The sequence below is a fragment of the Tamandua tetradactyla genome, chromosome 4 (genome assembly GCF_023851605.1).
Source record: "Tamandua tetradactyla isolate mTamTet1 chromosome 4, mTamTet1.pri, whole genome shotgun sequence".
Lineage (NCBI taxonomy): Eukaryota > Metazoa > Chordata > Mammalia > Pilosa > Myrmecophagidae > Tamandua > Tamandua tetradactyla.
This window is the reverse complement of record NC_135330.1, coordinates 165,773,358-165,799,141: the sequence shown is the minus strand read 5'-3', so window position 1 is coordinate 165,799,141 and position 25,784 is coordinate 165,773,358. Positions and strand designations below refer to the sequence as shown.

General features: G+C 40.0%; 1 protein-coding gene across 1 annotated transcript; it reads left to right on the top strand.

Moving 5' to 3' along the window:
- The first annotated feature begins 24,408 nt into the window (after positions 1 to 24,408).
- Positions 24,409 to 25,422, top strand: OXGR1 (oxoglutarate receptor 1). The gene has a single exon (XM_077155851.1). It carries the CDS (start codon positions 24,409 to 24,411, stop codon positions 25,420 to 25,422), a length of 1,014 nt encoding a protein of 337 aa, XP_077011966.1.
- Positions 25,423 to 25,784: the final 362 nt, after the last annotated feature.

Below are 25,784 nucleotides of genomic sequence, written 5' to 3'. Positions count from 1 at the left end.
TGCCAGTACCAAAAACATTGGGCTTCTTGAATTCTGTGAGAAAGTAACCTCTACTGCCTGTAACTGGTCTGGGTTGGACATTTTATTTTTCAAATAATATTTTTTTGTTTTTATTTAGAGAAGTTGTAGGTTTACAGAAAAGTCATGCAGAAAATTCAGAGTTCCCATAGATCTCTTCACATGTGCAGTCTACGTTCTTGCTAACACTGAGCCACAGTGTGGTAATTTTGTTACAATTGATGAAACAATGTTAGTATAATTATACTATTAACTATTGTCCATGGTCTACATTAGGGTTCACTGTAGGTGTTGTGCAGTCATGTTTTAAACAATTTTTATTCTCGTAACATATATTCAACCTAAAATTTCCCTTTAATCACATTCTAGTATACAATTCAGTGGTGTTAATTATAGTCACAACATGCTTCCATCGCTACCATCCATTACCAGACTTTTCCATTGCCCTGAACAGAGACTCTGTACCAATTAGGCATTAACTCCCTTTTCCATACCCCACGGTGGCCCCTAGTTCCCTGTACTCTAGTTTCTGACTCTATAGATTTGTTTATTCTAATGATTTCATATCAATGAGCTCATACAATATTTGCCCTTTTGTGTCTAGATTATTTCACCCACCAGGATGTAGTCAAGGTTCATACATGCTATTGCAGGTATCAGAACTTCATTCCTTTTTAAGCTGAATAATATTCCATTGTATGTATACATATGCCAAATTTTATTTATCCATTCACAGGTCTTTGGACACTTGGGTTGCTTCCATCTTTTGGCAATTGTGAATACGGTTGCTATGAACATAGGGGTGATGTTTAGTTTGTTAAATGCTGCCAGAATGCAATATACCAGAAATGGAAGGCTTTTAAAAAGAAAATTTACTAAGTTACAAGTTTACAGTTCTAAGGTCATAAACATGTCCAAACTAGGGCATCCAAAGAAAGATACCTTGACTCGAGAAAGGCTGATGATGTTCAGGGTTTCTCTGTCAGATGGGAAGGCACATGGCTGACATTTGCTGGTCCTTGTTCCATGTTTCATTGCTTCCAGCTTCTGATGCCAGTGGTTTCCTCTCTAGGCATCTGTGGGCCTTCACTTAGCTCCTCCAGGACACAACTCTGGGTTCTGGCTTGCTTAGCAACTCCTGGGAAGGCACATGGCAACACGGTGACGTCTGCTGGATCTCCAAACATCTATATCTGTTCCAGGTATCTGCTCTATCGGTACTTCAAGCATCTCCAAATGTCTGCATCTGTTGGCTCTGAAGCTACTGTGTCTCCTGGGACATTTACATTTCCAAACGTCTGTGTCTGTGTCTGTGTCTTCATCTGAGGTTTCTCCAAAATGTTTCCCTTTTAAAGGACTCCAGTAAACTAATCAAGACCTACTTTGAATGGGCAGAGTCACATCTCCATCTAATCAAAAGGTCACACCCACAACTGAGTGGGTCAATCTCCATGGAAACAATCTAATCAATTTTCTACCCTAAATGATATTGAATCAGGATTAAAGGACATGGCTTTTCTGTGATACACAGCAGTTTCAAACTAGCACATGGGAAAATATCTATGTCATATCCCTGCTTTCAATCCTTTTGGTATATACTTAGAAGTAGGATTGTTGGGTCATATGTCATATGGAATTACAAATTACAAATCCTGATAATTGCAACTGTGATGCTCCTACTGTGTTTACAATTTCTTGACTTTGTGAGGAACTGCCTGTTTTCCATAGCAATTGCACCACTTTACGTTCCTACCAGCAATGAATGAATGTTGCTACTTCTCCACAACTTCTCCAACACTTATTGCTTTCTGTGCTTTTTTTTTTAATGGTAGCCATTTCTAGTTTGTGTGAAATGGTGTTTGAGGGTTTGATTTGCATTTTCCTAATGGTTAATGATGTAGAACATTATTTCTTGTGCTTATTGGCCATTTGTATATCTTTTTTGAAGAACTGTCTATTCAAGTACTTTGTCCATTTTTAAATTGAGCTATTTGTCTTGTTGAGTTGTAGGATTTCTTTATGTATTCTGGATAGCAAACCTTTATTGGATAGGTGGTTTCCAAATATTTTCTCCCATTCTGTAGGTTGTCTTTTACTTTCGTGATGACGTTCTCTGAGGTACAAAAGTTTTCATTTTGATGAAGTCCCATTTATCTTTTTTTTCTTTTGTAGTGTGTGCTTTTTGGTGTAATGTCTAAGAAACTATTGCCTAACATGAGGTCCTGAAAATGCCTTTCTTCTGTTTCCTTCTAGGAGTTTTATGGTACTAGCTTTTATATTTAGGTCTTTGATCAATTTTGAGTTAATTTTTCTATAGGTTTGAGGGTGGGGTCCACCTTCATGCTTTTGCACATGGATATCTAGTTTTCCCAGCACTATTTGTTGAAGAGACTATTCTTTCCTCATTGAATATACCTGACATTCTTGTCCAAAACCAACCTGTCATAGATGTGAAAATTTATTTCGTTTTCAATGCTATCTGGACATGCATTACATTTCCCACAAAGGCCAGGGTCATCAGTAAATCTATTTTCATTCTCTTCAATTTAGCTTAAAAGGCTGTTTTAACATTAAAATTAAAGAAGTAAAAAGAGTAGGACTCATTTTAGAAGACTGTTGAAGTAAGTTTGCTCTAGGAAACAATTTTAAGGGGGCCACAGAATTATGTGTTTTCCTTAAGCTTTCATCCTCAGAATTCACAGCAGTTAACCCCCAAGGAAAGGGGTAACATAGAAATTTGGGATCTACCTGTATACTGCTTACATTATAGGGCAATTGCTAGGTTCTGATGATGTCTTACCAGATCGGATCCTGAGTTCTGGCTGTTAAGGACTCCACTCCCTGAAAGAATTACTCCACTTTGCTAAATGGCTTTAATGCACCAAACCCTGTTCTAGGCAGTGGGAAGACAGTGGTGAACAAGACACAGGTTTACAGCCTAATGGGAAAGACAAATCCTGATAAATAATTGCAACTGTGATGCTCCTTCTGTGTTTAGAATTTCTTGGATGTACTTTTGTTTGGATCAGCCTAGGACTGACCTGTGATCCCCTGTTAGATGCCTCTCTAGGGCCTAACTTAGTCCAAACTTGTTGTGGAGCACAGACATCCCAAGCTCTGCATGCTTCAGACTGCACACTGAAGGGGGTCTGACTTCTGCTGACCTCTGGCTTCGGGGTTTCTTGGTTAAACTCCTGGGCTGGATGTCACATGTCCACTTGGTCTATAGATCTGTCAGAAATGCACCCAAGAATGCATCTGAAATTGTCTGATTTGGAGTCACCAGACCATTATATCTGATTCTGAGGGACCACACCGCTTAGAGGCAAAGCTTCTTTAAGAAGTTGGAGAAGTGGTCAGTGTTTATCAACAAGTGGTCACCCAAGCATCAAAGAGAGTTATACAACACTGGCATCCAGTGAAGTGTGTTGGGTGGATGAGTTACACAGACCACTCTTCAATATTTGAACTTTAAATTAAAACCCATAAAAAGTAGAACTATAAGTACAAGAGAAATGGCATTCAGAGGAAAATTTCATGTTTTTTGATATCAAGAGGAGAGTTCAAAAGTAGTACCGCAAGTCCTTAAAATAGGGGCTCTTTGTTTCATTTGGCAGTGAGGGGTGACAGAGCCCAGTGAACACAAGAGAGTCACTGAAAGAGTCAGAATCAGTAGCAGTCATGTCAAGATTCTTTTAATTTTATAAGATGGCACCAAAAAAGCATAAATGAAGCTTCAGGAACCAGTGAATTCTCTCAGATATTAAAAGAAGAATGTATGGGGTAGCTTATAAATTTGAAATATCCTGGTTCAGAACAGCTTTCTCACTAAGACTTCATCTTTCTTTTTTAAAATTGTTCTCCTTTCACCATATTCAATTGCTCCTTATCATCTGGAAAGTTCTTTGGCACCCCAACATTGAGAATGCTATTAAAGTCTATTTCATGCCAATATTATTTTACAGAGACCACATACAAGTTAAATACCTTTCAGCAAGAGGGTCAGATGAAAAGGAGTCCCAGAAAAATGTACTAGAAAATGAAGAGACCATTGGCAGAACCAACCCAGGTGTGGGCAGAGCAGTTGGCATCTAAGGATTAAGCATTGAGAATTTCTAGAACATGCCATCTCCACTAGGTATCAGAGTAGCCAATGGTCACAGCCCTGAGTTTTCCATCTGGCCTCCATAAAGAGCTTGGTATTTTAAGTTGACTAACAGATTTTGAGAATTTGAGGAGGGGAACATATTAAGACTTAGTTCTTAAAGTTTAAGCTATTATTATGACTTACCATATAGCAAAAAAATAGGGCTCTGAGGGAAAGACACTCAGATCAAATCTCTGAAGAGATTAAAGGTGGTTGGAACCATTGACTTTTACACCACAACGATATCTCCCATAAGTAAGTCAGTTTATTTATTGTCTTTCTTCACATTTAGGGTACATAAAAGAGAGAAGGCATGATGTCAAGGCAGGAAGCTTGGGCTCTGGAGTTAGCCTTCATGGGTTCCTATTTTGTCCCCACTACTTCCCTGCTAGTTACATGATCTTCAAGTTATCCAAGCCCACAGTGTCCCATCACTTCATCTGTAAAATGGGAAGAATAAAAGAGTCAACTTCATGAAGTTGTCATGAGATAATTTAAAGGAAATATTACTTTTATTAATAATAAATTACATAGAGATATAAAATACCTTGTTTGTATCACATATATAACCTTTCTCTCCAACTAGATAATAAGCTTAAATTAGACAGGCTATGAACTCTTAGATATTTTTATTCCACACTGCCTGGTATGGTATTAGACACTTGATAATAATACCTGACATTGTAATTATACTTAACAGCTTCCTTTAAGGAATATATTACATGTGCAAATTTAATACTTGTTCAATCTTCCCATAAACCATGAGGGAGAGAGGAAGCTGTTTTCATCTCTAATTTACAATTAAGAAAATAGAAGCCAACAGAATTAAATAACTTGTCTCAATTCATCCAGTTAGAAATACTCAGAGCCAAACTCTGAATTCATGGTTGTTCTTATTTCAAACTCAGTGACCTGAGTTTGGGTACCCTGCCCAAGGCACCAAGATATTCTTTAGTAGACTCTCAGTGAGTGTCTGTGGCCTGTTTTGGTAGACTGATGGGGAAGGCTAATCATGCTAAACACCAAGTGTCTAGATAGGTTCCCCAAGGAGTATTTGAAGGGCATTGAGGATATAGTACCTTTTCTTCAGTGTTCGTGACTCAGACCTGCCCACTGGATTCAGCTTCAGGTCTGATGTCTTTAGCATCCTGCTGCAGCCACCAGCACAGGTCACAGAAAAGGCTGACAGCAACAGGAGAGGCAGGTTCAAACTGGTCTTGTTTATCCCTGCACCCACTGGTGGCAGGGGTCAGTGCACAAGGGCAAAAGGGGGAAGAATAGTTTCTATTACTCTGATTTTGAAACCCAGCACCCTGTGCTCGTGGGCAAAAGTGGACTGCTAAACTCTTATACCTCACTTCCAGGAATATGACAAAGGAGCAAAGATTTTTTTCTTAAGACTCTCAAAGTACACAAAGAGAGATACATGCAGTTCATTAGAAAAACATGTGCTGTATTGGCTTGTGATTATTTCTATCAATACTTATCAATATTATTCTCTGAAATAAGTTAAGGAAGTCAGGGGTGGTTGGTAGCCCTTGTTATGTCTGAGGACAGAAGATTATTTGCAAAGTCCTAGTGTCTTCCTTGTTCTCAGTAGTTAATTTCATAAGATACAAAGTTTGAATTGTGCATAGAATCGACTTTACAAACATCAGCTTGAAACAGATAATTTTTTATCTCAAAATTCTTGAAGAAGAAACCATGTTACTGCTCTCTTATTTCTTTCTCAATACATCTCTCTCTCCTCCATTCCTGCTTCCCCTTCCATCTCCCTCCATCTTCCATCTTCCCCCATCTTCCTCCCTCTTTTTCCCTCTCCCTACGTGTGTGTGTATATGTGTGTCTGTGTGCTTGTGTACATGAAACACTGATGAAGAATGACTGCATGGCTCATTAAGGGCAAATTTGCAAAGGGTAATCAGGTCTTCATAGTTTTTGTTTTGTGTCTTAAGGCATCATTATCTATACTTTGATCCCTCTGCATAGAGGGTGATCTGCTGCAGACAGAGTCCCACCTGGATTGAAAGCCTCTAATAAATCACAAAGGTGGTGGCTCTATAACCAGAGACTAAATGAGCTGAGAAGCTTATGTGCATGCAGTCACTCAGATAAAACTGAAGCTAGAGAAAATACAGTTCGTTCGTAATGTATAAAATCATCTTGTAGTATAGATCAGGAAACCAGAGGCACTAGAAGCCATCAAAATTAATTCAATCAGATTTAACCAAATGTGATGTCTCTCATGGTCAACAAATAAGAACTCATAACTTAAATGCCTTCTTCTAATTGAAGCTTCTGAGGATGTTCGTGACTTTGCTAACTTTTCCAGGGGGGAAACCCAAGTCAATCATATAAGTGATTTCATTCCTGCTTATGACTCAAGGCCACAACTGACTCCATGGGTATGCCAACTTTGCAATCTCCCAAGGGTCCACGCTCAGAAGGACACCTGTTCTAGTTTGCTAGCTGCCAAAATGCAACACACCAGAGATGGGTTAGCTTTTAATAAAAGGGGATTTATTTCGTTAAAAACATATAGTCCTATGGTAGCTAACTTTCAACTGAGGTTCTTTCTTATGTGGGAAGGTACAGGGTGATCTCTGGTGGCCTTCTCTCCAGGCCTCTGGGTTCCAACAACTTTCCCCAAGATGATTCTTTCTGCATCTCCAAAGGCCTGGGCTGAGCTGCAAGTGCTGAGTTGGAATATGCTGAGCTGCTTGGGCTGTGCTACGCTGAGCTCTCTCATTTAAGCACCAGCCAATTAAATCAAACATCACATTGCAGCAGGCATGCCTCCTAGCCAACTGCGGATGCAATTGAAACAGACGAGGTTCACATGCCATTGGCTCATGTCCACAGCAATAGAACTAGGCACCTTCACCTGGCCAAGTTCACACCTAAATCTAACTTCCATAGCATCTTACTTGGTTTGATGCTCTGCTGTTTCCATGTTGAGATTCTTAAAAGTTTTATCTTTGAATTTGTGTTTTGTAATCAAAGTCTGATGGGTCAATGGGACATGCATGGAAGCAAAAGCATTGCATGCAATATGTTTGTCTGATGCCATTCCTTGCTGCCCCATTGACATTCAGTGCTCTTGGTGTCCCATGAGCACAGAATTCTCATGGACCCATGAGGCACGTGAGCTCAGTGATACTCAAAACAAGTACAAGTTAAGTGCGTTATGCCTATAACTGGGTAAGTGGGTAAGTGAGGGCATTGACAGTCCTAGGTACTGTGCTTTCTCTTTGAACCAGAACTTTCTGCTTTGAATGCAGAAAGAAGGTAATGGCATTCTAATGAGCAGTGAAGCCTGTCATATCCATCCTTACTTGTGTTACTTCCCTGCATTATCCAATGACTTTTACTGAAAATGATAACATAGGAAGGAAGGAGAAGATAGGACAACCAATCACTCCTTTTCCTTTCAGTCCTTCCATACTTTTCAGTAAGCCAAAGATAGATGGTGTGGTGGAATGTATGTGTATAAAGAAAGGAAATAAAACAGTTGAGTTAGTTTTGTGTAGTGTTTCCATTGCTCCTGTAAGAACAAAATACATATTCAAGCATGAGTTTTGAAATATCACTTGAATAATTTTGAAGATTCTGCATATGGCTTAAATGCTCTTACATTTGCATTTTAAACCAGCATTGTAGACTGACTATAAAGATGGACAGAATATTTCATACTTATAATTTAAACTTTTAATTTTTCTTTACATAGAAGAAAATTAAATAGAAAATTAAAAACACTGACAAATCAAGAGAGAGATTATAGAAGAAAGGAGAAAGCTTTATATTATAATGTCTTGAATGCTACTTTCTTCCTGCTTTGTGAACAAGGAGTCCCACATTTTCAATTTGTACTGGGAACTGCAAATTATATAGCTAGACTTGCTCAAGGTCTAAATAAGTACATCAGTCCATGGTACAAAAAAGAGGCTACCTTAATTGTTCACTCCAGGTAAAAATGTCAAGAGAGAACACTGTCCAAGAGCTCAGCTCTTTCAAAAGACAAGTGACTGAAGCCACTGAGTACATAATGTGAAAAAAAAAGAAAAGATTTCCACTGAGTTGTTCTTTTATCTTAATTGGTCTGAAAGGTTGGTTTGGGGAAGGAAATTCTCCCAGTACTCACTTCCATCCTTGCACACTCTCACACCCACTTCCAGCCACCTACATAGTATCATTGTGGTAATACCACAGAGACTAAAGAAAATCAGGTTTGAAAGCAGTCATGAGGGAACAGAGAGGCAATATTCTTTTTAAAATAAATATATCATAAAATAACTACATATGGCTGAATCTCTTCAAAGAATATAACTTTGATATTTCAATGACCTGTTTGCACCTGGTTAAATAAAATACAACAGAAAGCTCGGAGAAGACTCAGAGGATTTCGAAAACCACAGGATGAGTGATCAATCTATTTTGACATAGAGAAGAGAGTTAGGAAGGTTTGCAAAGGCCAAGAATAAATCACCTTTGAAGACAGAACTGAGATGAGTGAATTATTCTACTCTCAAAATATAGGTTAGCCAAATGAAACATACATTGCTTTGTCTTTGCTCAGTTGTCTATTCAAACTCACAGTTGGGTTTCAAGTAGGATTTAAATACAAATAGTATTTTTTAAAATTCCAATTTAAGGAAATATCAGTCTGGTGTAATTACATCAGGAAGGGAGGATCTACCAACAGCCTAATGATTTTAATAACAATCATGTGTCAGTGTACAAATCAGAAAAGAGAGACTTCTGAGGACTGCCAATGGAAAAATCAAAGAAAGGAAGAAATAACATACATAGTTAAATGACTGCATGTTTTTATATTTTCTAAAAGTGAGGAATAAGAAGATCCACTTCAAGATGAAACAGTTACTATCTTTAAATCTTAGTTAAAATTTCACTGCAATCTCCTCTTATCCACACCACCTATCCATCGCCAGATCCCAGGCGAGCAGATTCTGTCCATCACAGAGATGGCTTGTACGGTTTATTGTTCATAAAACTGAATAGTTGAAAACTATCTTGGATTTTTCACTCAAATCAGATTTCAACTTTGATTTTTCAAAGGTTATTAGGTTGGTACATTGTCCTGTTGCGTCAACAAGGCTCTGGAAAAAATTAATCATGTAAGCCACACCAAAAGGTCAAAAGGAAGAAATTGGAAATGCCATAATAAAGAAATCACAGAGCGTGTTATGTATGCTTCTAAGGCATTTTAATTCAAATGCAGGAGCACGACAAAGAAAATAAGATGACGTTGCTCAATTGTGGTTGCTGAAAGGGAAAAGTGTTATAAGACACTAGCAGGTGAGAGAAAAAATTTCAACAGCTCCTGTTAGCCTAATGCTCTTCAAAGGGCCTAATGAAAGAAAAGAAGTTCTAACAGAGATAGCAAAGAAAATTATGTTTTCATTGTTGGGCGAAATTAATGCTATCAGCATTAGCTGCTATAGAAAATGCAAACAATCATTACCTCAGCATTGATGAATTTGAATCTCTGAACCTTGGTCAGTATATAAGTGTGATTAGTGTTCTGTTGCTACCTTGAATACAACAGAATTTGAGTAGCTGTGAGGAACAATTGTCTTCTATTCACGTCCCCCTTAACATCACTCTGCTGGTTGTCAGCAAGGCCCTTTAGGGCTCACAAAGGACACATATCCCATTATGCGTGTCACAGCGAAGGTGAGAGCAAGGGGTCAGGCTTACATGGCATGGCGTGTGTATGTGCGCGCGCGCATGAGGCAGGAGGTTCTTAGTGGTCTTAGACATAGAGATCACATCTGTATGATATAGTGGTATAGAAAAATTTCTATATGCTGGCATCAGACTCGCTCCTAACCTATTTGCCTTTCGTAAAACAAGATGGTTTAAGTAACCACGTGACTCTGGAATTAAGTTCTTTCATAGATAGGAGGAAAGGTCCAAAAAAGAAAACAAGGAACTAAAACCATAACCACAGAAATAAACACCAGAAGATGAAAACCAGAACAAATAATCAAATATAACCTACAACACTATAACAATATGGTATGTAATACATAATATAATAAAATATAAAAGATAAATTTTGATAAAAACAAGTTGGCTCCTTAATAGCTTCCTGGGATACACTTTTTTTCTTGGCAGAAAATTGCTGATAAAATATTCGAACTAAATACCTACCCAACAGAAAAATTAGCGGCCAATAAGGCATTGAACACATCTGAAATAGCTTCTACTGCACATCCCTACTCAAACACTTCTAATGCTTCCCTAATGCCTGCGTAATTAGATGCAAAGTCCTCACCAAAATCTGTTGTTAGCTAGATTTTGCTAGCTAATTTGCTGCTATATAAAAGATTAATCCAAACTTAGGGTTTAAAAGAAAATACACATTTATTAACTCCCAGTTTCCATGCGTCAAGATATCAGGTAAAACTTAGCTGGGTTTTCTCTCCAGTGTCCCACACAACTGCAATAGAACAATTGGCCAGGGTGGCTTTCTCCTAAGATATTTAATGGGGAAATATGCACCTGTCAGGTCCCTCAAGATGTTGTGGGAATCACTACCTTGTGCCTGAAGGATTTAGAGCAGTTTGCTTCTTCAGAGCCGGCAATGGTGAGAGGAAATTCATTCTTTCTACAATCTACTCCCTGTGCTGGTTTGAAAATACTATGTACCCCGGAAAAGCCATGTTTTAATCCTGATCTAATCTTATGGGAGCAGCCATTTCTTTTAATCCTGATTCAATCCTGTAGGTTGGAAGTTTTGATTAGATTATCTCCATGGAGATGTGGCACATCTAATTGTGGGTGTGATTTTTTTTTTATTAGATGGAAATGTGACTTCACTCATTCCAGGTGGGTCTTGATTAGTTTACCAGAATCCTTTAAAAGAGGATACATTTTGGAAAGGGTCAGAAATTGACAGAAGCCTCAGAGCCAACAGAAACTTCACAGTACAGCTGATATAGATGAGGATATGTGGAGAACAGAGACACAGGTGTTTGGAGATGCTTGAAGCCCAGTAGACATTGCCATCAGACGTTAAACAAGCCAGAACCTGAAGAATGCCATGGGAGGCCGAGAGATGAAAGCCAGCCCTGGAGAAGTAAAGTGAGCAACCCCCACAGGAATAGAGACTGAAAGCAATGGGGCCTAGGACCAAAGGACCAGCAGATGGCAGCCACATGACTACCCAGCTAACCCATCGGCCTTTCTTGAGTGAAGGTAACCTCTTATTGGTGCCTTAATCTGGACACTTTCACTTCCTTAGAACTGTAAACTTGTGAGTTACTAAATTCCCCCTTATAAAAGCTGTTCCCTTTCTGGTATACTGCATTCTCACAGCTTGCAAACTAACACACTCCCATTCTACTTTTCAGAGCTTGCCCATCCCATTACTCTTCCAGATGTACCTTTTTTTTTAAATAATTCAGGCAAACTGGACCCCGTGCATTACCTGAACATTTACCTCAATTCTCAGCCTCCATACCTTTGCATAAACTTACTCCTTTTCTTGGAATTCTTTCCTAAGAACAGCTATATTATTTGTCTAAATCTTATCCAAGGTCCATCTCAAATGTGTACTGTATTCATTTTTAAATGTAACATTTTGCTTATCCTTCTCATGAAGGTTTCACTCCTGACATCCATTTTTGGTTCATTTCACAGAGGTTACTTTGAAGAGCCCTGGCTGCAGCCCTAAAGGTGCATCCTCGGAAGCTCATGGTCTGTGGACTTATCATCACACTTCCAACTACTTCCTCATGTCATTACTCACTTCTTTCCCCTTGATTTTTTAGGGTTCTTTTGCTTTCTCGTCACAACTGTACATCATCTTCTCAACTTGACATGGACATCTGTCTGTCCTGGTTGTCATGTGAGTTCTCCAGATATTTTCTCTGTTCCAACTTAAAATTGCCCTCACCTCTATGAATTACCCCCAATCATCCTCTTCCTCTCCATTGAAATATGTGGTTCTCATCCTCAGCTATTCCCTTCTGTCTGGAAGGCTGGAACTTTGGAGAATATAAGAATCCCCTTGGGGAAACTTGTTACTATGCAATCCCTGGGCCTCACTTCCAGAGAATGTGATCAGTAGGTCTGGTGGAGGCCCCAGGAATTGTCATTTTTTCAAGCACAATGGGGCTTTAGTGTAGGCACTCCATGATCACTCTCTGCAAAACGATGATGGAAAAGGCAGAACCTATTCAACCCCACATTCTAATTTCAAACTTTCCCAGTTTTCTCAAGGCTCCTTCTTCACTCCTGTCTCAATCTCAGCAGATGATTTATCCCAGCAGTTCGCAAATTTTTCTTTATAACTACCTGCGGCACTTTTAGAAATCCCACTACCCAAGCCATTCTGATATCAATTAAATCAAATCTTTTTGGGGATTAATTAATTTTTAATCAAAGTGTAATTACATATTGTAAAGTGCACAGATAGTAAGTATACAGTTTAATGAGTTTCAGCACATACATTCATTTGAAAACCAGCACTCTTATCAAGATATAAGATATTTACATCAATTTGGGAAATTTCCTCTTGCCCTTTTCTGGTCAACTCCCCTTCCCCCCAAGAACTAATCACGACTCTAATTTCTATTCTCAAAGACTAATTTTGGCCTTGTCTTGATGGAATCAAAATAGAATCATTCCAAATGGTTTGTTTTGTGGCTTCTGGATTTTGATACAAAACAAATGCCGGGTTCTTTGCCTAATGTGCATAATAGCCAATCCATGACATTGGGATGTCAAAGAAAGAAAGAGTTTATTGCTAAGGTAAAGCAGGAGATCAGATGGCCTACCTGCCCAAAAATCAGTCTCCTTGAGTCTAAGGAATTCAGCATTTTTATGGATTCAAATAAGGGAAGATAGAGTTGTTACCATTACAACATCAAGTATAAACAGGACTGAGACTAGGCTGGAATAATCATTACAATAGTAAATATACACAGGGCTGAGACTAGTTGAGTTTCAGTAATTTCAGGTATTAACTTTTGGCTGTTCTACAATATGGAAAGAAAAAACATCTATAATGATTCAGTAATCATAATTGTGTGTTAACTCCTAATTTCTCTGTTATACTTCAACATACTGCTTTTGCAATTTGTCCCTGTTTGGCATAACTATTCTTTAAAATTTTCATTGTATTTAAAATGTGCATTCAAGTTTGAGAACCAAAATTTAACTTTGACTGTATATTGTGATGACCTCGGGAGCTTTTTAAAAAAGATGTATCCCTACCCTCAGAGTTTCTGCTTTAATTGGACTGGCATAGGATATCAGCATTGATGCTTTTAAAAGCTCCCCAATTGATTCTAATATTGTGCCAGCGTTAAGAACCTTTGGGCTTGTTACAGGAATAATGGAATTTCATCTCAAGTTCATGAAGAGCTCCCCTGACACCCATCCCTCTTTCCTCTCAGAGGAATTAGTGGCCTTTCCCCTTTCTATTTGTGCCCCTGACCTAATAAAAGCTGGTATTTCATAAATGGTTACTATATGTGTTAGCAGATACAGGTGGATTCTTTTGCCCGATGCACTCAAATGACCAATTCCAGAGACACCAGGATTTCAAAAAGAGAAAAAGTTTATTACTAGGCATATAGCAGGAGATCAGATGGCCTATCAGCCTCAAAATGTCTCCCTAAACTGCAGTAATCCTGATAGTTTTAAAACATTAAAAGATGGGCAGGTTTTAGGATAATAAGTACAATGTCCTCAGGTGATTAATTAGAGGTGATTTAATTATTGAGCATACACAGATTGCTTACATCCTTAGTCACAGAATATGTATCTGGAAAAATGGTGGCCTTAATATAGTGATAGACATGATTTTTAGTATTATAATGAAGTGTAGGTAACTTATAGGTTAAAGTCTAAGCCACTGTGCATGTTAGGTGGGCCCATTTTGGTTAGATCCAGTTTTGGTTATCAAGATAACTTTGAACTTAGGGTGGGTTACTTCTGGGCTGACCCAAGACCCTCCAGCAATAAACATTAAGGGCTGTCTTTAGTGATCGCAAACTCTGAAGTTGGAAAAATTGGAAAAATGGGTATAAGTGAAGGTTAGTCAAAATTTTTTTACAATCACAAGGACACAAGATAAAGTCTATACAATCATTATTAGAGACCCAGGCAGCTGGATTACAATGAAAAGATTTTAGGTATCTCCCTCTGGCTACTCTAACACCAGAAAACAAAAAGGAACATCTGTATCATGCAATAATTCAGTAATCAAAATCATCCTTTAATCCTAATTTCTTGGTTACATATGCTAAAGATTTTTCATATCTTATCTTATTTAGATTTTACAGCAATTATGTAACCCCATTTTAACAGATGAATACAATAAGCGTTTTGAGAGAGAGCTCATATAGCTTGGATGAGTAGGTTCCATGATTCAAACACATGTTTATTACTCATTGAGTCATACCATGCAGTACTACATGTCTCTGCAATTACCCCTCTTCAATATTTTCCTCTCCATTGGCTTTTTTGTTTCCCACAGTTACAATATGGCTTAGATTTTCTCTATCCTAAAGAGAAAATTTAAAAATAAAACCTTCCTTTAAACATGTCAGCTTTCAAGCTAGTTCCTTATTTTTTTCTTCCTATAATTCTCAACAACTTATGATTTTCCTTTTAGTCTTCAACCCATTGCACAACCAAGTTTTAGTCCCTCCCATGTGACTGAAATGATTCTATGGTCATCGATGACTTTCTGGGTGTCCAATTCAATCTTTTAATCTTAGTTTTCACTCTATTAATATCTTGATGGCTCTTTTGCCCATGTTCGTTTTAGGATGGTCAACTGATTGAACAAAGGCCAGTGGGAGACAGCTCAGGTCTTTAACTAGTAAATAAAACCTAAAGAACCAAATGAGGAATCAGAGTCATAGTTATTTATAACTATCTACTAGGTATCTATTTTGGATGCTGTGTCAGTCTAAAAAGGACTTACTTATGAACTCCCCTCCCTTGAGATACAACCATGTTCATTAGGCATGACTCAAATTTATAGAATTATTCAATAGTCTATAAATGAATAAATGTCAGATTGTATGGTACAGACTACAATGCAGTAAGTATGCAGAGGAAAAAAAATATTTCTAGGCAAGGATTCTGGTTATTTTATTGAGCCTTGAAGAAATAGGAAGATTTGAATAAGAAAGATGACATAGAAAGAATATTCCATGCAGAGACTTGCACAGGCAAAAGCAAAGACGTCGAATAATTTCTTTAATGGTGCTTTCCCTATTTTCTGGCTTGTCCATACTCACAGCATCTTCTTGGGCTTCCAATCTCCATTTCTCCCTGCTTCCATCAGTCACCAGACTTTATGCTAAAAGTTCTCCTGAGCAGATCGGCAATCTTATCCTTAGCTGTGGCCTTGGTGTTTAGTTTACCAATTGCCTGGCTATTTATCCACCTCTAGAAGACCCAAGTACCCTCTCCCAAACTGTACTGTGATTGGATCTAAGGATGGACACACATGTCAATCTTTCCTTACAGCTCTCTAAATTCCACCAGAAGATCCCCCTTTCAAAGTAGTGTCCACAATAAAATATCATTTTGAAAACATATTTTAAAAGATCATCCAATCACATTCACGTAGAAGCGTAGCAGGTGACTCACATTGACACAGCAGTATGCTACTTACTACTCCAAGAAACAAAGCTCTGGGTCCCTCCTGAGTTGTCACAATTAAGATCCCTTTAATCTGGGATTAAGGTTCATAACCTTAGAGCATTTCGTGTCCAACCTCTGCTTTTCCTCAATGGACTCAAGGAGACCTGGAAAGGTCACGTTCCTAGCTGAGTTGCTTTCCAGACACAAAAACTTAGGCCTCAAATTTCTCTTCACTACTCACAAATGCCTTCTTCCTCCTCAAGAGATACTTTAAGAATTTAGGAAGCATTCCAATAGTTGAATTTGTTGCCTAGTAGAGTGTAGATCAAATATTTGTATTATTTAAATATCTCCACTGATGATTTCAAAATGCATTACAAAATAAGTTAACCATTTTTTTTTTATCAAGACAATCCTCAGATGAAAATACTGTTATTATACCAACACAAATCATATCGAGGCTTAAGTTTGGAAAAAGTCTGACAAGGCCATAAATGGTCAGGAATGATAAACTCAGCTATGCTTGGAACACCCATCTGGAAACACAATCACAATCATCTAACGTTTGGGCAATGACAACCAGGGGAGAGAGAAACAGAATGGTCCATGTTGTCACTGACTATTTGTTCTTTCCTCAATCAAGCTCTGAGTAAGAGCTGAAGCTATTTCTAATGCATTACTCCCTTCCCTTTGTCAACCCCCAACTCAATAATTAATGGCTCTTTGAAAAATGCTACTTGAATCTGCCGCCCATGCTGTTTCATGGGTCTTTTTGGAACAGCAGGTTTTAAGATGTCAGTGCTTCTAATTACAGAAGCTCTAAGTATCCAGATTATCATGGAGATAAAACCTATCCCCCTTCAAAGAAGCAATCTCAGTGCATTACAGGTGGCACCTGTGCTGATCAAGAAGCTGTGAATTTATGTGCTGGAATCCCGTTCCATTGGTTGCTTGGTTTTAAAGAAGAAAGTGCATTTCTGAATCTGGGCAAGAGACCAATTTTAAACGAAATTGATTTCTACCCTCACATTCATCTCTTACCTAAGTTTCTTAAAATACAACCCCAAGGTTCTAAATCTGAAGCTTTAAGACATTTTCTAAAGTAGTGACATCATTTTCTAATGCACATAGTTTTAAAGATACATGAGCTATATTATTCCTTTTAGCCATAGAATGTTTAAGATGCATATTGGTTTGTGTTTTGTTTTTCCCGCAAAGCACTACTTTATAGGTGAGAATTCCGAGTTGCAGTAAAGGGAACATGTACAGGTAAACCTAAAAGATAAAGAAGATGACTAGTTAATCATCCTGTTTATGGAGCAATTTAGAGTTTTTGGATTATAGTGCACTGCTGTCTGATAAAGCAATGGCTGTACATCAGGTGGTCCAGCCACCCTCTGCAGAGAGTAGCATGAAGAGGGGACTTGGTGTACTGGCTCTGCGGCACTGAACTCAGGCTTCTCACTTGGACTTCTCTGAATCTCATCTTCTTCCACTGTAAAATGAAACCATAAGAGTGGAAAATTTAAAATGTTCCATCCATATCTAAAATTCTAGGGCCTAATACTTGTTTTAAAATCATTTCTCTTTAAGCCAATTTTTCTTTTCCTGGAAATCCTGTTCACCATGGGAAAATGCCCAAAGGTCTTTTACTCCAAAAACTTCTGACCTCCCTTTCTCTCACCCTCATAACTTCGTATTTACCAGTAGCAAACCCTAATTATGTTTTCAAATAATTGTTCTTTAGGACTTGAGTTTCTGGAAGGCAGAGATGATGTCTTATCTCCTCAGTGCCTGACATAGAATAATCAAGCAGCAACTGTCTATTAAATGAACGTGTGGATCAAAACAAACTAGTTCATCCAAATGATGAACTGAGGTACTGATTAAAAGTAGTGAAATCAGAAAATAACTTTTCCCCTAATGTGAATTATTTCCCTTGAGAGACTAGCACTCCAAAAAGTAATCCCAATAAAATAATAAAAATATTATTTTATTATTATTAAAATAATAATAAAAATGCCTAATAGAGTGCTGTCCCAAATATCAACTAGGGAAGAATCTTCTCACCTGGACCCTATGGTACCCGGGTTAACTTTCGTGACCCTGCTGGTTGGCATGCACAGAGGATGGATTACACTAGACTGTTTTCATCAAAGTGCAGAAGGAGCATTCGCTGCCAATCCATGGCAAAGCACAGATGGGCATTCTCGGTACAAGCCCATTAGCAATATAGAAAACGCTGGAAACGAACCTAAGAGATTCAACAACTTAGGGCCCCGATTTCTCAGATAATGCAACTGAGTTTCAAGTCAGGGAAACATGTTGGTTCCAAGTCGTATGACAAGAGGGTCGCGCCCTGGGTCTAGAGCTCCAGACAAACGCTTTTCACATACGGCCAGAAACTGTTTTTAAAAACACCTTGCTGAAAGGCGGACGGTAATCGGATACAACGAAAAGGCAACTCTTCATCCGGGTTCTCTAATTTAGCGGGCTGTGACTCAGTTGCTTCCGTTCCGTGGTAAATGAGAAGTCCTGAACGTGGGCGAGCAGGTGCTGTTTCCAGAGCCAGACGACAGTTCCTCAGCCCTTCTGGGGCGAGAACCCTGAGGCCAGCCTGCTTCAGCACCTCTGTAAACACTCCCTTTGGGTCAGTTCCACGCCAAGCCAGGAACGTGCCGAGATCCCCGGGAATGGAAGCTGTTTTCCCTTCTCTCTGCCTGGAGAATGGGTGAGAGTGGACGCGGTGTGTCTGCTCCGGGCGGGGACAGAGGAGCGCGCACCGGTCCCCTTGGCTCGGGAGGCGTGGGAGGGGCAACAGCCGGCGGCGCGGCTCTCCCGGGAGGCGCTGGCCCTTCGCGGGCGTCTCCTCCCACCTGCCCCGCGGGGTCCCGCAGCCGCGAGACCACGGAGCTGCCGGGTGAGCGGCGGGGTCCCCGCAGCAGGGCTGAGCCGGCGAGAAGGAGTGGGGTGGAGGTGGGGGGTGCGAGGGACCCTGCGCTGATCCGGGAGGGCGCACGAGGGATCGACCGGGCTCTAGGGGAGGAGAGCCTACGGGTACGTTGCTGCGGCCGGACAGGTGAGCAGGGCTTTCCGGCTTTCTTCTTTGGGGAACCGCGGGAGCACCCTGGATCCTGGCGGAGGGTGCGCAGTAGGGGATAATAGAGAAAGGCTTGTCTCAAAGAGGCCTGAAGAAGTTTCAGACTATGGGCCTCGTTCCTTTTCACGGTCAAGTGTGATGTTCTTTGGGGATCTTGGGACAAGTCCTCCCAGATGCATTTTAAGCTCGCACTGCGTCATCCTGGACTTTCTGGTATGAGCAACATTCAATGACAATCACCGCCCCTCTCCCACCCTCACACCTGTCAGCAAACAGACGAAAACTTTTCTCCTGAAACGTCTTTTTTCTGTCCTGTCTTTCTTTGTTTTGTTGCCATGGATTTAATGAACTAGCTTGGGATTGTCTTCAAATCGTGTATGAAAGTTTCATGTAGCCACATGTACATCTTTCATAGATTCGTTTGATTCTCAGAAAGATCAAATAGCTAAAATTACAGCTTTGGGCCCTGTCAACATGGCATATTCTTGTGATATCCAGAGTAACTGAGCTGCAGCATCTTATATGAAAGTCAGGGATTTCAGGGAAGATTTCCAAAGCACCTGGAAGGGCTGGGGAAAGGGAGCCTTCAGTTATCAGGGTACCAACACTCTCCCATGTCATGTATTTGTCCTGGATAAGGGTTGGTCTGTTTTCCACTAGCATGCAATCAAATCATATTATAAGTAGGTAGACTAGAAAACAAAATAAGTCCTTGTGACTGAAAGGGCTATTCAAATTTGTTCTTGACAACCAGAGGCCCCCAGCTGGAGAGCTTCCAAGGACTCTGAGGGAAGGTAAGAGGCGCAGGGTTCCAAGTCTTGTACCTCCTTGGTCCATTGGCAGCCTGGGAAAAGGAGGAAAGAATTCACTGGGAACTCTGCATTCGAGGAGCATCAGAAAAGGCCTGGGGGAGAGAGAGTGGGTGGGGTAGCGAGTTTACTGCAAAATTAATTGTACCCTAGAAAATCACATTCCATCATCAGTTTCAATTTAATGGGCAAGAATAGTCTGGAAGTAACATAGTGTCTGCTGCCTCTTCAAAAGATAACATTGCTGATTCTGCCTTCTTTACTGTTCAAAAATCTTGGAATCCCAGTTGGGGAGGTGTGAGTGTGCTGGCATCAGAACAGTGGTTCTCAAGCTCTGTGTTCCCAAAATGCTGGCACCCTACAACTAGCTTCAACCACTCACAAATTAAGAGATTAAAAAAAGAGAGAGAGACTAGAATTGCATGTTTTCTAACTAAAAATTTCCCAAACCTTTGGTGTTTGATTTTGCTTGTTCCTGTGGGTAACGGATTTACTTCAACTTAAAGACTTGGTTGTATTAAGCTTCATAGATCATTATTTCTGGTTTATAAAGACTCCATTTATTCTAAGTGCTCTGTAACATCCCCATGTCTATGAAGCACTGTTCTAGGAAAAGAAGGGACCACACCCATGGCTGTGCCGCATTGTTCTTTAGCATCTTTTGAGTGTAAATGAATCCTTTGTTGACCATCTGGTGCTCTGGGATGGAGCAGTGAATTGCACAGGCCCTGGGAGTGGTAAGGAAAGAAACTGCCCTGTCCCACCTGCCTCATGGCCCAGACTTGTTTTTGTCTGCTGTTCTTAGCTTCACACATATTTTGTAAACTCAAACCATATTTTTGGTGAGGTTTATGGGAGGAGGGGTTACATTTCTAAGTCAGTCTTCCATAAATCCCAAGTTGAGCTGTTGTTTTTCAAAGCAATAAGGTGGTTGTTTCTACCTACCACCTGCATTTTCCTAATATTATTATTGTTTGAAAATGGTCCCATAACATGACCAGGGGTTTATTTGTCAATGACAGAGATTATAATTTTGCTCATGACTTTCAAAGTCATCAAAAGAACCCAACTTTTTTTTTTTTTAAATCGTAGTTGCTGCTTCATTAGTCCTTCAGCACAGGATAAATTATGCTGACATTGCTCATTGTTTTCTTATGCATTCAGCAAATATTTATTGAATATTTGTCATCTCCTGGGATATAAGGTGACTTAGTGCCTTAATCCCAGGTGACTTAGTGCCTCTGCCTTTAAGGAGTTGACAGACAGGCATCTTGGAAGTGAATTCCTCTCCTTTTCCCTTCTCTCTCACTTCTGTGTTAAGCCAAATCCCAATTGGAATGAAGCATTCTGGAGAATTCTTTTGGGTGTCACTAAACCAAATCTTTGCTTCTTTGCTCCAGAAACAACATGAGCGAGTTAATGGCCTCTTGACTTATTAGGAACTGACCTCAGTCAGCGCCGCTTCAGCGCCTCCTAGAACGTGACCATTTCCTTTCAGGTTTAAATTGCTGCCTGCTGGACATGCAGGAGTCTGAGGCTTTGGGCCAGGAAAAAGAGGTCCGCTGTGGTTTCCTGACCTTATAGCTCTCTGACCAGTCACACCTGACCCCTATCATCTCCAGTGCTGTTTAGGTGAAAGTTTTATTAAGCATGTTTTGAATTCGAGTAAATTAACTTGACAAAGAAGGAAACATTCTCTTTTAATCGGTGATGTGTGGTCCCAGCGAGTACTGGCTTCTCCCCATGAGAATACTCACAGTTATCCCGAGGCAGTTCCTCATCTGTGAGCTATTCCTTCCCCAATTCAAACAGAATAAAAGTTATAAATGTTTAAATGATTTTGATCTGTGCTCTAAGTGAGATCTGGAAGACTTTATTCCAGGCCTGTCAACAGAAGGACTCTACTAATTTCAGATTTAAGTTGGGCCCCTCTGAAATACACATCTGCACTGCTCTGAGAAGCTTGAGAGTATAGAGCTTAGGTCCAGGTAGAAGTAATAATCGCCAAAGACACATAGCTCACACTAAATACCAGATGCCCTTGCAAACACGTGGCATCTATTAGCTCATTTAATCATTTCCTAACCCCATGAGGGGGCACTATTGTTTTTATCTACATTTTAGCCCAGGTCACACATTTAGGATGTTTGATTTAGTGAGCACTTGTATTATTAGCTACCTGCTTGTGATTTCCCTCTTGCCTCTTCGTGATGTGATGCAGGGTAGTGTCATCCTTAAGAGCCCAGCTCTGCAGCCAGACAGCCCCCTTCTGTATCCTGATCCACTAAAACTAGAAATGTGGCCTGAAGCAAGTTGCTGTCTTTTCTGTGCCTCACTTTCCTCATCTGTGAAATGGAGCCAGTCACAGCACTACTTGACAGGGTTGTGGTGAGGAGTCCATGAATTTATATGTGTAAGACAGTTCAAGGAGTGCTTAGTACACAGAAGTCACTGCTATTTTAATTACTAGCTCTTTTTTATTTCTAGATTCATCTCCCAAAGCTCCCTATGTTTAGCAACCACGTTGAGCTACTCAGAACTCCCCTGGACCTTCTGCACCCTTTCAAATCTTGGGACCTTTGCCTATCCTAGTCCCTTTGCCAGGAACGCTTTCCCTCCCTCCTTAACTGGTAAAATCCTTCCCTTTTGCTTAGATGAGCTTGTATGTTCCCTCCTCAATGACCTTCTCCTATGTTCCGCAGTGACCCTCTCCTACGTTTCAGGGAGCTGTTCTCTCCATGAACCATTAGCCCCATGCACCATTCACCTGTCAAAGGACTTACCAGATTAACAGCTACCTAAAATGTATGGAGAACTTATTATGAGCCCAGTAGTGTGCCAAGTCTTTTCTTGCTGCATTTTTTTTTTCAAATATTAACAATAGTTCTATGAGGTGGGGTTATATTTTTATCAAAGTCTTTTTTCCACGTCTGCCTCCCGCAGTTGCCTGTGATAGAGGCTTGTTACATCTGTGTGTGTTACTCATTTTGTATCTCTAGGATCTGGCAGAGGGCCTAATTATTACGCAGTGGGTGCTTCATAAATGTGTAAGTAGACTCATTTTACCAATAGCTATCAGCGTCCAAATAATGAGATAATTATATGTAATTCTTCTTTTAAATAATCGTCATACTTTTCCTATTGCAGAAGTTCACTGTAAAAAATTTTTTAAATATCGATAAGCAAGAAGAAGGTCTAGTATCCAGAATTTTTTTTTAGAAAAAAGGAACTTAAAAATCTCAACTCTGTACTGCCCAACTCTACTCCACTCCACCCCTTGCCCCTGCCAGCCTCAGTCTAGAGAGCTTAACCAACTAGTTTAGGGACATAAACTACTAAATGGCCAAACCGAGAATCAAGGCCAGCCAGTCTGGCTTCAGAGCCCAAGCTCTTAACTGTTGCATTTCACTGTTGCCCACACCTCCCCCTCCCCCTGCCATGCCTGTACAAAATTATATTAGCTATTAAAAGGCATTGGAAGAGCTGATATTTGAAAATTAACCCTATCACACAGATAATCGGGCAATGCATTAAATCTGCACTTTAAAAATTCCTCCAGTCTTCATTTCTTCACACATCTGTTCACCCAGTTATTTAAGGTCATCCTGGTGAAAAATCATCCAAATACAGATTAGAAGACATAACAGTTATGTTACGTCTGTTAGCAGACATAGCATGAGATGAGGTAGACAGAGGATGGCTTCTGAAATCAAACAGACATGGGCTTGGATCCTGGCTGCGCCACTAGACCTGCCAACCTGGGACAGATTTCATACGGTCTCTTAGGAGTAGTCTCTTCTCCTGTAAAATAGCAGGCTACTATAGCAGATATCGCATTGTTTAGCTTGAACAACAGGAATTTATCTCTCATCATTTTTTGAGGATAGAAGTCGAAAATCATGGTGTTGGCCAGGCCACCCTTTCTCTGAAGTCTCCAGGGTTTGAGTGTGACTTCTTGGCAATTCATAACCCAATCTACTTCCATCATGTGGCCGTCTCTCTCCATTCCTGCCTCCTACCGACTGGGTCCAAATCTCTGCCTATGAGGACCCCAGTTACCTTGGGTTAAGGCCCACCCTAGTTCAGTTGGGCCTCATCTTTCGTAACCAACAGCATGTTCAACAATTTTGTTTGCAAGTGTGTTCCCACTGACAGGGCTAGGGGTTAGGACTTGAACAAGTCTTTGTGGGGAACATGATTCAATCCATAACACAGAGATACTAAGAAATAATTTTTGGCATTTTGGGGGAAGTATAAAGGTAACATTATGTGAAATATCAGGTACTTAATTAATTGTAGATATTTTTGTTGCTACGTCTCTAACTGGTGACTCTTTATGGCTTGCTCAAATATCAAATTTTCCAGATTATGCTCCATAGATGCACATGATCTTTCTCCAACCTTTCACTTTAATTCTCATGATAAGTTTACTTTTATATTATTATTAGATGTCTTTAGTAACTCGCCTCGCAGTTATTTCCTTAGAAATTCAATCTCTTCTCCATGAGTTCTCTTTTGAGATTAAAGAGAAAGAAGTGGCACATTTAGGATGTTCAAGCAATTTTCATTTAAAAGTAGATCATTGTTTTCATTACCATATCATTAATGTTTTCTGTTTTCCTTTATCTGTGCATTACTTTTCAGTTGATACATATTGCCAAACTGAAGAGTCTTGTTTTCCTGAAAGATGAAAGGAGGCAGCCATGAATGAGCCACTAGATGATTTAGCAAATGCTTCTGATTTCCCTGATTATGCAGCTGCTTTTGGAAATTGCACTGATGAAAAAATCTCACTCAAGACGAACTACCTCCCTGTTATTTATAGCATCATCTTTCTGGTGGGCTTTCCAGGGAATGCGGTAGCTATTTCCATGTACGTTTTCAAAATGAGGCCTTGGAAAAGCAGCACCATCATTATGTTGAACCTGGCTTGCACAGACCTGCTGTACCTGACCAGCCTCCCTTTCTTGATTCACTATTACGCGAGTGGTGAAAATTGGATCTTTGGGGATTTCATGTGCAAGTTCATCCGCTTCGGTTTCCATTTCAACTTGTACAGCAGCATCCTCTTCCTCACCTGCTTCAGCATCTTCCGCTACGTTGTGATCATTCACCCGATGAGCTGCTTTTCCATTCACAAGACCAGATGGGCAGTGGCAGCATGTGCTGTGGTGTGGATCATTTCACTGGTGGCGGTCATTCCCATAACCTTTCTCATCACATCCACCACAAGGACCAACAGATCTGCCTGTCTTGACCTCACCAGTTCTGATGACCTCACTACCATCAAGTGGTACAATCTAATTTTGACTGCAACCACTTTCTGCCTTCCCTTGGTGATAGTGACACTTTGCTATACAATGATTATCTACACCCTAACCCAAGGACCTCAGACTCACAGCTGCCTTAAGCAGAAAGCTCGAAGGATAACCATTCTGCTCCTTCTAGTATTTTATATATGTTTTTTACCTTTCCATATCTTGAGGGTCATTCGGATTGAATCTCGCCTGCTTTCAATTAGCTGTTCCATAGAGAATCAGATCCACGAAGCATACATCGTTTCTAGACCGTTAGCTGCCCTCAACACATTTAGTAACCTGTTACTGTATGTGGTGATTGGAGACAGCTTTCAGCAGGCCATCTGCTCAGTAGTAAGGTGCAACCCAAGTGGGGACCTTGAGAAAGCAAAGAAAAACAGTTACTCGAACAACCCTTGAAATAGTTCATTTACTCCACCAAACTCTAAAAGGCTGCTAAAATACTACCTATAACTTCTAAAAAGTCCAGAAATATCTCCCCCAATGGAAATTCTAGTAAATATGGCCAAAGCCGGGGCACAGCTACCAAGAATTCTTTACTGTCCATTTATGGAGCTCCACCCTTGGGTAGAGATATAAGAATAGGACGTATGCATATCAGTAATGCGTTCAAATGTGGAATTACAAACTATTGGAACATGGAGTGCCTTAGAGAACCTCTAGTGCCACCAGTTTATTATATGTAAGTGGAACTGAAGGCCATAGACTTTCCATAGATCTCTCAGTAAGTTAGTGCAAAGGTAGGGATAAAACTAATCTTT

What these genes read in the sequence shown, in the direction of transcription:
- OXGR1 (XM_077155851.1), top strand. Translation starts at nt 24,409, where the DNA reads ATGAATGAGCCACTAGATGATTTAGCAAATGCTTCTGATTTCCCTGAT.